At 70.6% G+C, this 14,015-nt stretch overlaps 2 protein-coding genes across 2 annotated transcripts in view; one reads left to right on the top strand and one right to left on the bottom strand.

The window, feature by feature from the left end:
• The window catches only part of AURANDRAFT_60890 (hypothetical protein), a gene marked incomplete at both ends in the record, with an annotated part of 5,089 nt that extends 3,264 nt beyond the window's left edge, over positions 1-1,825 (top strand). Inside the window, 2 exons of the mRNA XM_009034303.1 lie at positions 226-616; positions 770-1,825. Of these exons, the coding sequence (XP_009032551.1) occupies positions 226-616; positions 770-1,825 (1,447 nt within the window). The remainder of the gene's footprint in view (positions 1-225; positions 617-769) is intronic.
• A 2,154-nt stretch (positions 1,826-3,979) lies between these two features.
• Positions 3,980-13,388, bottom strand: AURANDRAFT_60889 (hypothetical protein; the record flags this gene model as incomplete). The annotated part of the gene is made up of 10 exons (XM_009034198.1): positions 3,980-4,282; positions 4,483-4,795; positions 4,956-5,821; positions 6,024-6,176; positions 6,351-6,492; positions 6,693-7,184; positions 7,315-7,854; positions 8,054-11,589; positions 11,722-11,758; positions 11,860-13,388. The coding sequence occupies 10 exons, from the start codon at positions 13,386-13,388 to the stop codon at positions 3,980-3,982; spliced, it is 7,911 nt and encodes a 2,636-aa protein (XP_009032446.1).
• Between the last annotated feature and the right edge of the window lie 627 nt (positions 13,389-14,015).

Genomic DNA, 14,015 nt, shown 5'->3' with positions numbered 1-14,015 from the left:
TCCCCATCTGCTCGCCCTACCTCTGTGTGGAAATCAAATCTTCAACTCGACTTCAATGTGAGCGTATTCGAATGTTTTGACACAAGCACTTCCGCTGCGCTTCGAGAACTCGATGAGAGCAATCGATCCGTCCAAAAATCAGCCGAATCGACTTCGATTTGACCGAGCTAGAGAATTTCAAAGTTTGGTCGGGACGTTCCAAACCAGCGGTTGATTTGCACACAGGCCCTACCTCAACCCCGGGAGCGCGCCGGCGCGGGAACGCGTCACGGGCACCTTCATCTGGGCCTTCTGGCTCGGGCCCATGTTCGCGACGTCCTTCGTCGGCCTCGGCTTCATGTGCCACGTCCTATACGTCATCGCGCGGAAACCGACGACGGCCGTGTCGCCGCAGCACCGCGCGGCGCCCGCGGCCCCGCCGCCGGGCGCGGAGGCGACGCGGCGGTCGCGGTTCCGCAAGTCCCTGGCGTCCATCGCGGCGGCGGCGGCGAAGGCGCGCGCGTCGGCGACGCCGGCGATCTTCGACGACCCGGGCTTCGCGCGGAAGATGGGCTTCGCGGGCACCCGTGCGCAAATCAAATCTTCAACCCGACTTCAATGTGATCGTATTCGAAATGTTTTGAGACGAGCATTTCCGCTGTGCTTCGACAGCTCGAGGAGAGCAATCGATCCGTCCAAAAATCAGCCGAATCGACTTCGATGTGACCGAGCTCGAGAATTTCAAAAGTTTGGTCGGGACGTCCCGAACCAGCGGTTGATTTGCACACAGGCGGGCACGCCCCTCGTCTTCATCGTGCTCCACTGCGCGAACATGATCTTCATGTTCTGCTGCTTCGCCATCGCCGTGGACGCCATGGCGCAGGAGGCGGGGTCCGACGCGTGGGAGCGGTGGATCGCGTGCCTCCTGGAGGAGAGCTACTTCGACGGCGACGCGGGGCCCTGCCGGGGCGCGCCGGGCGGCTACCCCTACTCCAAGGTCGTGCTCTACTTCGTCTTCTTCGGCGTCGGCAGCGCCCAGGGCTGCGCCTGCTTCTTCACCTTTGGGCTGCAGCGCAAGTCGCTGGACGCGTGGCGGGCCTACGTCGGCGAGGTCCGCGCGCGGCGGCCGCGCCTCGACGCCTGCCTCCGGGGGCCCCGGGCGCTCATCCCGCGCCGCGTCGAGCTGCCCGCGCTCGCGCGCGCCGCGAAGCCGGGGGCCACCGTCGACGCCTACGACGGCGACGACGTCCGCGTCTCGGAGAACCCGATGCGCCTCGAAGAGGCCGCCGGCGACGAGGAGGCCGGGGCCGAGGGCGACGAGGGCGTGCTCGTGGATATCCCACTCGACGACACGCCGCGGCCGTCCGACGACGAAGCGGAGGCGCCGCCCCACGCGCCGCCTCCGGCCGCCGCGGCGCCGCCGGAGATCGAGTCGACTCCCGACGACGCGGCGCCGCCTCCGGACGACCCGCCTCCGGACGACGCGGCGCCTCCCGAGGACGAGTCGACTCCCGACGACGCGGCGGCTGCCGAGGACGAGTCGACTCCGGACGACGCGGCGGCTGCCGACGACGCGGCGCCGCCTCCGGACGACCCGCCTCCGGACGACGCGGTTCCTCCCGAGGACGAGACCGCCGCGCCGCCGGCCGACGAGGCCCCGGACGACGACTTCGCGCGCGCGCTCGACGAGCTCGCGCCGCCTCCGGACGACGCGCCGCCGACCGAGGGGGCGGCCGCGCACGACGTTATGGCGCGCGCGCTCGACGAGCTCGACGCCTACGACGACAAGGACCCCGACCACGCCGCGGCGCTCGTGCGCCCTTCGCAAGACGCAAGCGTGGTCTAGGGTAGAACGGAGCACAAACAGCCGTCGTTATCATCGCACGATGTCGTCGTCGAACCGCACGTCCACGGGGCCCGCTCGTCGGAACGTGGCCTCGTCGAGGAACGTGGACGGCGCCGCGCGGGCCCCGAGCTTGTCGCGGGCCTTCGGCGTCCTCGGCGCGCGCCCGGGCGTCCGCCCCCCGGTCGTCCCCGCCGAGCTGATTTTGGATGCCGGGCTCCCGCGGGAGAAGCCGACGGAGTCGACCTTGTGGTCGAAGGGCCAGTCCGGGTGGTGGGGCCCCGCGCCCGTGTACGTCGCCGCGGCGCCGAAGGTGCCGATGAAGTCGCGCATCGTCGTGAAGTTCAATTCGCCCCGCTTGATGTCGAAGGATCGCGCGCGCCCGTGCTCGATGCCGAATCTGCGCCGGTGCCGCGCGACGAGCTCGTGGTCGCGGAAGCGCCGCACGTTCTCGTCCTGCAGGCGCTTGTTCCAGGCCCGGTCCGCGGCGCAGACGGCCCCGAAGACCATGCACGAGCTCGCCGCGTGCGCGAGCGTGATCGGGTCGCGCCGCTCGCGCCGCGCGACGCAGCGCGCGTCGTCGGGCGCGTAGACGCGCTTGTAGTCGTCGCGGTGCGTGAGCACGAGGCGGTGGTTCGGGAACACGCGGCGGAGGATCGGCCACGTCGCGGCCAGCGGGTCGTCGAAGAACCTGCGCGCGAATCAACCAGTGAGGAGTCCGGTCCAGACCGTAAGATGACGCGCATAGTGAAGTCGGGTGGAAGCTATTCGGCACGGCGAGGAACGCGTCGAACGCGTCGAGCTTCGCGAAGTTGCGGCAGCGGATCGCGTCGACGACGACGTGGGGCAGGTTGTGCGCGACGTTGAAGCCCAGCTCGTCGAGGTACGCCGCGACGGCGTGCGTGCCCGTGTGCCCGAAGCCCGCGCCGATGACGACGGGCCGGAGGATCGGCTCGATCGGCGGCGCTCCCGCGTCCTCGAGGTACCCGACGGCGTTCCGCGTCGCGTTCCGGAGCCGCCGGCAGAGCGACGGGTCCTTGCGGAGCCGCTTCAGGCAGTTGCCGCCGACGGCGTTGTGGAGGAGGTCGCACGAGTCGTTCGCATCGGCGTAGCAGTATTTTCTCCGCTTCTTGTCGTCCCGCTTCTGCTTCCTCGCCTCGCGTGGCGTCGACGCGTAGTTTTTCAGCTTCTTGTCCGCCCGCTTCTGCTTCCTCGCCGGCGGAGTCGCCGCGACGGCCACGACGAACAGGTAGAGAAGCGACCGCATGTCTACGCGGGCGACGCCCGCCGCCCGTGGCCACCAGTGTCGAAAACCAAAAATTTTCGTGAGATAACCCGAGATCCGTTGAATCAAAAAGTTTGCACTTGAAGTGCAATGTTGAAGTTCAATTACCACGTTTCCCCGATTTTTTGCCCCCCAAACGCCTCCAAATCGCCTTTTTTCGACATATAACGAGCTTATGTTGACATGATTTGATATAGGCGACCAATTTTGCCGAGGTTCGACGACCTCGCCCCTTCCCTAGGCGTACTGGCGGCCCAGGATAGCTCCCTAGACGTACTCCGGCCGGCCGAGATAGTTAGTTACTTAATTCCTATGGGGCGCCCCAGCCCTATGTGTGGAATCGACACTGAGGATACCCCGCTGGTTGATTGTGATTGAACACAACACGATCTGGCCGGGGTCGGTGAACTCTCACTCGACGAGCGACTCGCGAACCTCGATTCGCTCAACACCTTCGGCGCCACCCCCCGAGGCGCGCGTCGGGCGATGCACTCTGAGGGGGGCGGGCAACGCGAAGCAACCCTTAAAACGGCGCGAGAGCGCGCGCGAAGCCCGCGCCGGCGCGCGCGAGACGGTGATGGCGGTGTCGAGGGCGATGTCAGAGCGCTGAGGCACGAGGTCAGAGCGATTTGGCCGGGGGTGGGTGAGGCCGGACAGCGACTCGCGAACCTCGACACCTCTCACGACCCCACGCATAGTTCCTCCGAAATCCCGGCCCCTTTGGAGGCCAGCACCCTGTACTCGTGTATTTACACTGTAGGGGCGCGCGACTTATCGAACTCATCGAGTCCATAGCCTAGATAGGGGCGCTTGCAATGGAATTCAGCGAGCCTGGCGCAAAAAAAAAACACAACGCCCCGGCGACGCCCTCCTTACGAGACGCGCGCCTTGAAGATCTTGATGGCGAGGGCGATGGTCGGCGGCTGGACCTTGTCCTTCGCGAGCCAGAGGATGTTCTGCTCCTGGGGCGCGTTGAGCGGGAACGACGTCGCGTCGGTGGCCCGCAGGCACGCGTGGCGCTCCCAGGGCGCGCCGTCGGGCTCGTCCGGCGGGTCGTCGACGACGTAGGGCCGCAGGTCGACGTCGACGTCGCCGAGGCGGTCCGGCGCGATGAACGCGCGCTTGTCGAGCACCGCGAGCCTCAGGCTCGACAACCCGGACGTCGCGTCCTCGACCTGGGCAGGAAAAGAGTGCGACATGCCCAACTTCAAAGGCTCCGATCTCGGCCGTTTCCCGCTCGTTTCGGCTGATTTTCGGACGAGCGATCATCTCTCGGAACGGTCTCGACGCGTGGATGCTTGTCCCGGAACGCGCGCGCGCGGCACACTCACGTTGAAGCGAAATTGAATCTCTCCGTTCCCGCCCCGTCGTCGACGTCCGCGCGCTCCGCGAGGAACGCGTGCTCCTCGGCCCACGTGATGGCCGCCTTGCCGAGCACGGGCCGCGCGCTCCGCCGCCGCGCGCCGCCGAGGGCCAGCGCGTAGGCGACGGAGTGCGGGAGCGCGTAGACGTCGCGGTTCAGCAGGTTCCTCGCGGCCTCGACCCGCACGACGACGCGCAGGAGGTCCGGCGGCGCGGCCGGCGCGGCGCGCGGGCCGTCGCGCCGCGTGTTCCTCGACAGGACCATGGCGTCGGCCCGGTGCGCGAGCGAGTGGCGGTGCGGCGCGACGTGGTCGCCGGCGTCCGGCCTAAAGCGCGCGAACGTCCCAACTCTGGAGGCTCCGATCTCGGTCGTGTTCCACTCGTTTTGGCTCATGTTTGGACGGGCGATGATCTCTCGGAGCGCTCTCGAAGCGTGGATCCTTTCTCCGGAACACTCGGGCGCGTCACACTCGTGTTGAAGCGAACTCGAAGCGCCCGCGTCCCGCGCCGGCGTCCGGCGGCGGCGCGTGGTCCTCCGCGGACCGCTGCCGCGGCGGCGCCTCCTCCTCCTCCGCCGCGTCGACGTCGTGGTGCGCCGCGTCGTGGTCCCGGGCCGCGCGCCGCTGCTGCTCGCGCCGCGCGAGGAGGCGCACGCGGACGAGCCAGTCCTCGAGGTCGTCGCGCGCGTCGTCGTCGCCGGGCCGCGGCGACGCGAAGACGAGGACGTCGCGCCGCTTCTTCGACGTCGAGTTGCCCGACGTGAGCACCAACGTCGGCGCGCCGGACTGGCCGCCGAGCTTGGACCGGGCCCGATTCGTCGCGGACGACGGCGACTCGTCGCGGGCCAGCGCGCACGACGCGCCGAGGAGCGGCACGGCGTGGTAGGGCGCGCCCCGGCGCAGGTCGGCCTCCGTCTTGAAGAGCAGCAGCTCCGTCGCCGTGAGGCTCGCGTAGCGCGGCTTGTAGTGGACGTGCTGGTTCACCGCGAGGCGCCGGTCGCCCCGGACGAACGCGCCGCGGAAGACGCCGCCGTCGGCCGCGTCGTCGTCGCCCTGTTCGCGCGGCGACGGCGCCGACAGCGCCTCGCAGGTCCAGGCGACGCGCGCCAGCGCCGACGACACCTTGCCGCAGCGCTTGAGGCAGAGGAGCACGCCCGACGTCTCCGCGCCGCGGCTCGACCCGGCGACGGCGACCTGCCGCGCGAGCTGCGCCTCGCGCCGCCGGAACCGCTTCTGGGCCGCCGCGTCCGCCGCGCGGCGGATGCGGTCCCGCAGGAGCTGCTGGTCGCTCACGAGCATGCGCCGCGCGACGGTGCGCCGCATCGCGGGGCCGTGCGCGACCGCGTAGAGCACCTGAAAAGCGTGATTCGACGTCGCTTCAACGGGAGCGTTCCGCGCGCGTTCCGTAAAAAGCATCCACGCTTCGAGGCCGTTCCGAGGGATGATCGCTCGTCCAAAAATCAGCCAAAACGAGTGGAAACCGGTCGAGCTAGGAGCCTGTGAAGTTCGCGCCCTTTTTTCCCGCGCCGTAGCGCGCGTCGTCGTGGCCCGCGACCGCGTCGCCCGCGTCCGGGAGCACCTCGAGCAGGCCGAGGGCCACGAGGTCGCCGACGGCGTCCTCCAAAGCGTCGCCGCCCAGCGACGGCGGCGCGCAGTCTTTGAGGAACGGCAGCGAGAACGCGTGGCCGACGAGCGCCGCGGTCTTGACCTGGGTGATGCGACGTCGCTTCAACGTGAGCGTTCGAGGAAAACAAACGTCCACGCTTCGAGTCCGCTCCGAGCGATGATCGCTCGTCCAAGCATCAGCCGAAACGAGTGGAAAACGGCCGAGAGAGGAGCCTTTGGGCCTGTCGCGCCCGTTTCCCGCGCCGGTCTTCGCGACGATGAGCGCGGTGACGTCGAGGCCGTTGAGCTTCTCCGTGAGCGACTGGCGGGACGTGTTGGCGAGCGGGAAGCGGTCGACGACGGCGACGACGCTCGACGACGGCCGCTTCTTCGCCGCGCCGTCGTCGCCGGCGTCGGACCTGGGCAGCAAAAGGGTGCGACATGCCCAACTTCAAAGGCTCCTATCTCGGTCGGTTTTCGCTCGTTTCGGCTGATTTTTGGACGAGCGATCATCTCTCGGAGCGCTCTCGAAGCGTGGGTGCTGGGTTTGAAACGCGCGCGCGCGGAACACTCACGTTGAAGCGACGTTGAATCACCCTTTTGCTGCCCTGCGTCGGACGCGCGCTCCGCGAAGTCGCCCGACGCGCTCCGCGGCCGCGCCGTCTCCGCGACGCGCAGCGGGGCCCCCGCGGACGTGCGCAGGCGCGCCCGCGCGAGGCGGCAGCCCGGGTGCGGGCCGCCGCGGGGCCCGAGGTCGTCGAGCCGCGCGGCCGGCCCGCGCCCGGAGGGCCCGCGGACGAGCGTCGACCCGTTGAGCTCGACGACCTCGAGCGAGGGCGCGCCGGGCCGCGGCGGCAGCCAGGCCCGGGCCCGGCGCGCGTCGACGACGCCGTCCTTCGCCGGCGCGGCCGCGAGGCTCCGCTTCCCGTTCGCCGACGACCGCTTGGGCGCCGCCGCGTTCGGGCGGCGCCTCGGCGGGAGGCCCGCGTCGCGGCGCGAGAAGCGCGCGTCGTGGTCCGGCCCGTGGACGAGCTCGTCTAAAACGTCCGCGGCGAGGCCCGGGTTGCCCCGCGAGTACTCGAAGACCGCGCCGCGGAGCGCGCGCGAGCACCTGCGTGGACATCAAATCTTCAACCCGACTTCAATATGCGCGTATTTGAACGTTTCGACACAATATCTTCAGCTGTGCTTCGAGAACTCGACGAGAGCGATCGATTCGTCCAAAAATCAGCCGAATCGACGGCGATTTGGCCGAGCTAGAGAATTTCAAAGTTTGGTCGGGACGTCCCAAACCAGCGGTTGATTTCCGCACGGGCGAGCGCGCGCAGACGCCGACGCCGAGCGTCTCCAGCACGAGGCACTCCATGTCCTCGGGCGGCAACCCATCCAGGCGGATCGTCGTCGGCGCCGCCGGCGCCGCGCCGCCGTCGCGCCGCGCGACCTCGTCGGCCTCGCCGTCGCTCGCGTCGTCGTCGCCGAGCAGGCACGCCGCCGCGGCCCGCTCCCGCGCCCGCCAGGGCGGCAGGCACACGAGGGGCCGCGTCGCGAGGACCAGCAGCCCCGGCAGCGCCTCGGAGCGCCAGAGCGCCGCGAGTTTCCACGAGGCGACGTCGAGATGCTGCGCGTCGTCGATGACGACGACGAGCGGCCGCGGCCCCCGCGCGGCGGCGTTCAGCAGGCGGAAGAGCAGGGCGAATTTCGCGCTCCCGTCGCCGCCGTCGAGGCGCAGCTCCGCCGGCGCCCGCAGCACGTCGCGGAGCTCGCGCCGCGCCGCGTCCCACCTGTGTGGAAATCAACCACTGGTTTGGGGGGTCCCCACCAAACTTCAGAGCTCTCTATCTCGGTCAAATCGAAGTCGATTTGGCTGATTTTTGGACGAATCGGTTGCTCTCGTCGAGTTCTCGGAGCACAGCGAAAGAGTCTTGTCCAAGTCGTTCGATTACGCGCACATTGAAGTTGGGTTGAAGATTTGATTTCCACACAGCGTCCCACGCGCCGTCGTCGTCGAGCTCCGGCCGCCCGAGCAGCGCGCGGCACGCGACGTGGCGGCCGCCGCAGGCGCGCGCCGCGACGACGCCGACGTAGTGCGCGGCCACGGCGACGAAGGGGCCCAGCGGCGTCGTCTCCCCGAAGGGCTTGGCCGCACAGAAGCAGACGACGGCGGTCCGCGGCGACGCGAGCGCCGCGAACGCGGACACCTGCGCCGACTTGCCGCAGCCGGACTCGGCCTCGACGACGACGACGCGCCCGTGGCGGCTGCCGAGTCGGGCCTCGGGCACGACGAGCACCGCGCGGCCGCGCCGCGCGGCCGCCGCGGACGACGCGCGCGCGGACTCGCGGCGCGCGGGGGCGCCCTCCGGCGGCGGCTCGTAGGCCCGGGGCACGACGTCCTCGCAGGGGTCCTCGGCGTCCATGGCCGAGCCGCAGGCGGCGACGTTGCACGCCCGGAGCGACGCGGCGATGGAGCCCGCGAGCCCCGGCGCCGGCTCCGGCTCCGGCGCCGCGCCGTCCGGCTCCGGCGGCCGCGCGGGGTCGTCCCCGCGCGCGTCCGCCGGCGGCAGGGGCAGGCCCGGCGGCGCGTCGCGCTCGGGGATCGGCTCCTCCTCCGCGGCGCGCTTCGCGCGCTCCAGCAGCGCGGGCAGGTCCTCGTCAACCGGCGCGTCGGGCGCCGCGGCCTCGAGGATGCCCCCGAGCGCCGTCTTCGCGAGGAAGAGCTCCCTCCGGAGCACGGAGACGCGGCTCGACGCGCCGAGCAGGTGGACGCGCCGCGTGAGCGCCAGGCGCACGCGGCCGCCGCCGGCCGGATCGCAGTGCGGCGCGGCGCGGCGCTCGTCGAGCGCGTCCGGCGCGATCCCGAGCACGGCGGCGACAAAGGCCTGGAGCTTCGTCAGCGGGAGCAGCGAGTCCGCGGGGAGCCAGGCGCGCGTGCCGCGCACGCGGAGCACGTAGGCGTCGCGGCTCGCGGGGGGCTCGCGCGCCTCGGTCGCGGGCGCGCGCGGCGCGAAGGCGTCGTCGTCGTCGTCGCCCGCGTCGACGACGGCCCGCGAGAAGAAGTGGCGGTTGCCCCGCGCCGCGCGCGCCGTCGACGTGAGCGCGCGGCCCTTGAAGAAGGAGGCCTCGCGCGGCGCGTCGCGGCTCAGGCCGCGCTTCGGGTCCTCGCTCGCGCTGCGCCGCGGCGTCCGGAAGGCCACGGCGCGGAGCGCGGCCTTGCGGAGCCGCGTCGCCGCGGGCGACGGGCCCGGCTCCCGCGCGGCCGGCAGCAGGCCCGCCGCGACGGCCGCCGCGTGCGCGCGGTCGCGGAGGTCGCGCATCGTCGGCCGTTCGCAGCCGTCCAGGTCGAAGGCGAGGCAGTCCGCGGCCGCGTCGCCGCCGAAGCCGAGTAAGGCGCCGCCCTCGGCGCACTCGACGACGAGACGCGACGGCGCCGCCTCGCCCGCGTAGCGCACGACGGCGTGGTCGCGGTCGTCGTCGAGGAACTCCTCGCCCTCGAGGCGCCGCCAGAGCAACCGGCTCCGGCGCGCGAACGCCGGCTCGCGCGCGACGAGCTGCCCCATGTCGTAGCCCTCGTCATCTAACAAATCGACGGCGTCGCCGTCGTCGGAGTCGTCGTCGGCGCCGGACGCCGCGGGCGACGGCGGCGCGCGGCCCCGCGGCGACATCTGGAAGAAGGACGTTGGTTTCCTCGTTCCCTTGGACGACGGCCGCGCCCCGAGCACGGACCTCCGGAGCCGCCCGTAGGTCGAGCCGCCGGGCCGCGCCTTCGCCGCGGCTCCGACGACGGCGCCGACGCGCGCGCGCGTCGACGAGTGCTGGACCTTGAGCCACGCGGCGCCGTCCGGCGGCTTCGCGCGGAAGCCAAAGGCCGCGCGCGCGGCCTCGAGGGCCGTCGCGGCCGCGCGCTGGTCGAGCTGGCAGGCGAGGTGGCGCGCGTAGACCGCGGCCGGCGAGTGGCGGTGGCGCGCGGTATGGCCGTCGGCCGTCCGCGGGTCGTCGGGCCAGTCGAGGGTCCGCCGCGGGCCGTAGGGGTGAAAAATAGAAATCTTCTCCGACTTGCCCTTGACCGTGATCTCGCCGAGGCTCGCGAACCGGAGCACCGGGCCCACGCGGTCCCGGAGCTTCGCGTCGACGAGCACGCCGCCGCAGGGCGCGTCTTCGTCGCCGCCGGCGACGAGCGTGCCCGCCTTCTGCATCAAGCGCGCGGCCAGGTTCACGGAGTCGCCGAGGCACGTGTACTCGCGGCGCTTCACGGACCCCGTGACGCCGCAGAAGACGTCGCCGACGGTGATGCCCACGGACGCGACGAGCTTTAAGTCCGCGAGGAGCTCGCAGAGCCGGAGCGCGGCGAGCACGGCCCGCACCGGGTCGTCGACGTGCGTCGTCGGGGGCAGGCCCCAGCAGGCGATGAGCGTCGACCCCTTGTCGTCGTGGAGGAACTTGTTGACGGACCCCTCGTACTCGTAGACGGCCTTTTGCGCCGCGCCGAAGGCGTCGTGGAGGAAGCGGAGCCGCGACCCGTCGGGGTCGCTGCGCGCGTCCGCGGCGCCGTTGAGCATGGCCTCGGAGATGCCCAGATTCACAAAAACGACGACGCAGGACGTGATCTCGTTGGCCCACTTCTCGCACTCGCGCGAGTCGCGCTGGAGCGCGGCGAGGACGCTCCGCGGGATGTAGCGCTCGAGCCGCACCTCCAGCGCCGCCTCGGTCTTCGGGTCCGTGGACGCGGACGATAAGCGGTCCTCCGTGAACGCCGCGATGCCCTGGCACCGCGTCTTCGCGTATCTCGCCTCCGCGTCGACGCGCACGAAGCCGCCGCCCGCGTCCTCCAATTTCCCAAAGTGGTCGCCGACGAGGGCCCAGGCCTCCTTCGAGCAGACGACGTGGCCCGCGGCGCCGTGGTGCTCCGCCCCGAAGGCCTGGTCCAGCGGGTCGCCGACGGCGACGTACTCCGCGCGGCCGTGGTCGCCGCCGACGTGGAGCACGGCGACGTCGCCGACGCCGACGCCGATTTTGACGGATAGATTGACCTGCGCGGCCTTGCCCGGCGGCGCGCCGCGGCCGTCGGCCGGCGCCGGGCCCGCGGAGAACGCCGCGACCTCCGCGTGGCTCTGGTCGAGCGCGCGCTGGATCTCGATCGCGCACTGCGTCGCGCGCCGCGCCAAGTCGCCGAGGTCGTCGCTCGGCGGCCACAGGACGATCATGGCGTCGCCCGCGAACTTGAAGATGTCGCCGCCGTTGCCCGAGATGATCTTGTTCATCTGCGAGAAGTAGGAGTTGAGGTGCGTCTTCAGGCCCTCGGCGCCGCGGCCGCTCTGCGCCATCGCCTCGCTGAGCTTCGTGAAGCCGGACACGTCGCAGAAGAGGCAGACCGTGCGGAAGGCCTCGCGCGTCGGCACGGGGCCCTCGAGGTCGTCGAGGAGGTGGGACACCACCAACGACGGCACGTAGGACGCGAGGATGTCGAGGTACTTCATGGTCGTTTCGCGGCGCGCGCGGTGCCGTCGACGTTGCGCGGTCGTCTACGGCGCGGGCTCCTGTTCCACGGCGCGCGGTCACACTGGTCGGCAGTCGCGAGCTACCAAAGACCGACTACAGCGCGGACTCCTTGGGGCCACTCCATGCCTGTCCGGTCCGGGCTGGCCGTAAAAAACATGCAACATGCACGGGAAACGAGCGTCGCTAAACCACCTCAAAAATCGCCTCGCAAAAACCGACAACTTATATGTATAACTTGAAGCATTTGCCGAAGGCCTTCGAGGGTCAGCTGAGACAGGGCAGGGCTCACTTACTGCTGGGCGGGGAGCCACTTCGGCCACTTGAAGCGGGAGCCGAAGAGGACGCCCTCCGGGTCGTCCTCGTCGAGCGCCTTGCGGACGAAGTCCGCGCAGGGCGAGCACTTGGCGAAGTGCTTGGGGAAGTCGCGGCTCTGGTGGGGGATGGAGGTGCGGTACGCCGTGCCGTTCGCGCCGCCGTCGCACGCCGGGTTCGGGCAATAGCAGTGGATCGTGTCATCCCGGGTGTTGTTGTTGTTGCCGACATAGTTGCTCGCGTCGGACTTGGGCTTCCGCATCTTGGCCTTGGTCGCCTCGGAGTGCGTCTCGCCCTTCTTGACGAGGCCCGTCATCTTGCCCTCGTCGTAGGCGAGCTTGAGCTTCTTGCAGAGCGCCTCGCGCGCCGCCGTCGTCATCGAGGCCCAGCGCTTGACGTTCGCGGCGCTGAGCTTCTTGGAGAGCGCCTCGCGCGCCGCCGTCGTCATCGAGGCCCAGCGCTTGACGTTCGCGGCGTTGAGCTTCTTGGAGAGCGCCTCGCGCGCCGCCGTCGTCATCGAGGCCCAGCGGTCGAGCATTTTCCGGGACCGCGCCTTCGAGATCTCGACGAGGAACGTCGCGTGGCCGTTGAACGCGCCGACGTGGAAGCTCGCGAAGAAGCTCGCGCCGGGCGCGAGGAGCGCGACGACGGCCGCGACGGCGGCGTCGGCCTTGACGTAGGTCGCGAGCGAGGTCGCGACCGTGACGATCTTCCCGTTCGCGATCTTCTTCGCGAGCGTCGCCGGGCTCGTCGGCAGCGCGAGGAAGGCCTCGGGGTGCATGAGCGCGCCGATCACGTCGACGAAGTCGAGGCCCGTGAGGTGCGCCGTGACGAAGGAGGCGGCCGAGAGGCCGAAGGAGACGACGGGGACCGCGCGGCCCTTCTTCACCTTGACGTAGATGAGGATCGCGACGATGAGGTCCCGGTAGAGGAGCGCGAGCTGCTTCGCGTTCTCGTAGCCCTTGCACACGCGCACGTATTCGTACTCCGGGTTGAGGCGCTTGCCGTCGGCGTCGTGCGTCGCGAGCTTGAGGCTGAAGATGTCGATGACGAGCACCTTCGCGGAGATCGAGCGGACGACGGCCGCCGGGAGGCCGATCGCGGACCAGAGCCCGCGCGTCGCCCAGCGCACGCAGCTGTTGTCCTTGTCCGTGTGCCCGTCGTAGACCGTTTTCCCTTGCTTGTCGACGTCGTAGTTCATGAAGAAGATGGCAGTGACGCCCGCGAGGACGCCGGCGCCGGCGCCGATGAGCGGGAGCGACGCGACGCTGAGGACGCCGATACGCCGCGCGAAGGCGATGTAGGCGGTCAGCGCGACGAGGACGTTCGCGAGAGCCACGATATCGGTGAGGTCGTCGGCGGGCGTGACGTTTGGCAGCGGCCCGAGGTTTTTCGGGTGGAACTTTTGCGGCGGCGGAGGCGGCGGAGGCGATTTCCGGCGCTTCGGAGGCGAATTCTTCGTTTTCGCGGCCTTGGACGAGCCGTAGGGGGCGCGACGAGCGTTGCCCATGATGTTTGAGAGGTTTTGAGGGGTCGTAGGCGATGCGTTCGGGCGGGAAGCGGTGCGACGACAGGTGTGCAAAAGCTACCGGTCACGGCAACACGAGTTCAAGCATCGGCGATGCAGTCGGCGAGGCGCCGATGCGCCGCGAAGCGCGCGCCTGTAGGCGCTTCCGCGCTGCTAGTGCCAGCGGCAGGCTTCGTCAAAAGCGTTGCGGAACCGCAGCAACGCGCGCGCGCGCGGCGCGGCGCGCAACGCGACGCGAGAGGGGGGGAATGAAGGCTCATCATGGCCGACGAGCCATCGCTGCCGCGCCGCGCGCCGCGCCCCGCGCCGCGCGACCCGCCCGATCGGACCTGCGGCCAGGTCCGCGTGCAGCGCCACGCGCTGCGACGAGGACTGCGTTGCGCTCGGCGCCGTCGGCGACGCGACGCTCGTCGCGCGGCGGCGGCGGCGCGAGACCTTCGGCGCGCTGCGCGCGGCTCTGCCGTCGGAGCACCGGCGACGTCGAGCACCTGGCGCGCATCCGGCGCGGCGCCGACGGCCTCCGTCTCGTGCTCGCGACGGAGGCTGCGTTCGACGCCTCGGCGGACGCGTCGACGCGTTCCGCGACGCGCTGCGGCTCGAGGCGCTGTC

This window comes from Aureococcus anophagefferens, assembly GCF_000186865.1.
Source record: "Aureococcus anophagefferens unplaced genomic scaffold AURANscaffold_1, whole genome shotgun sequence".
Lineage (NCBI taxonomy): Eukaryota > Pelagophyceae > Pelagomonadales > Pelagomonadaceae > Aureococcus > Aureococcus anophagefferens.
The sequence above is the reverse complement of the archived record's forward strand: the minus strand, read 5'-3'. Positions and strand labels throughout refer to the sequence as shown.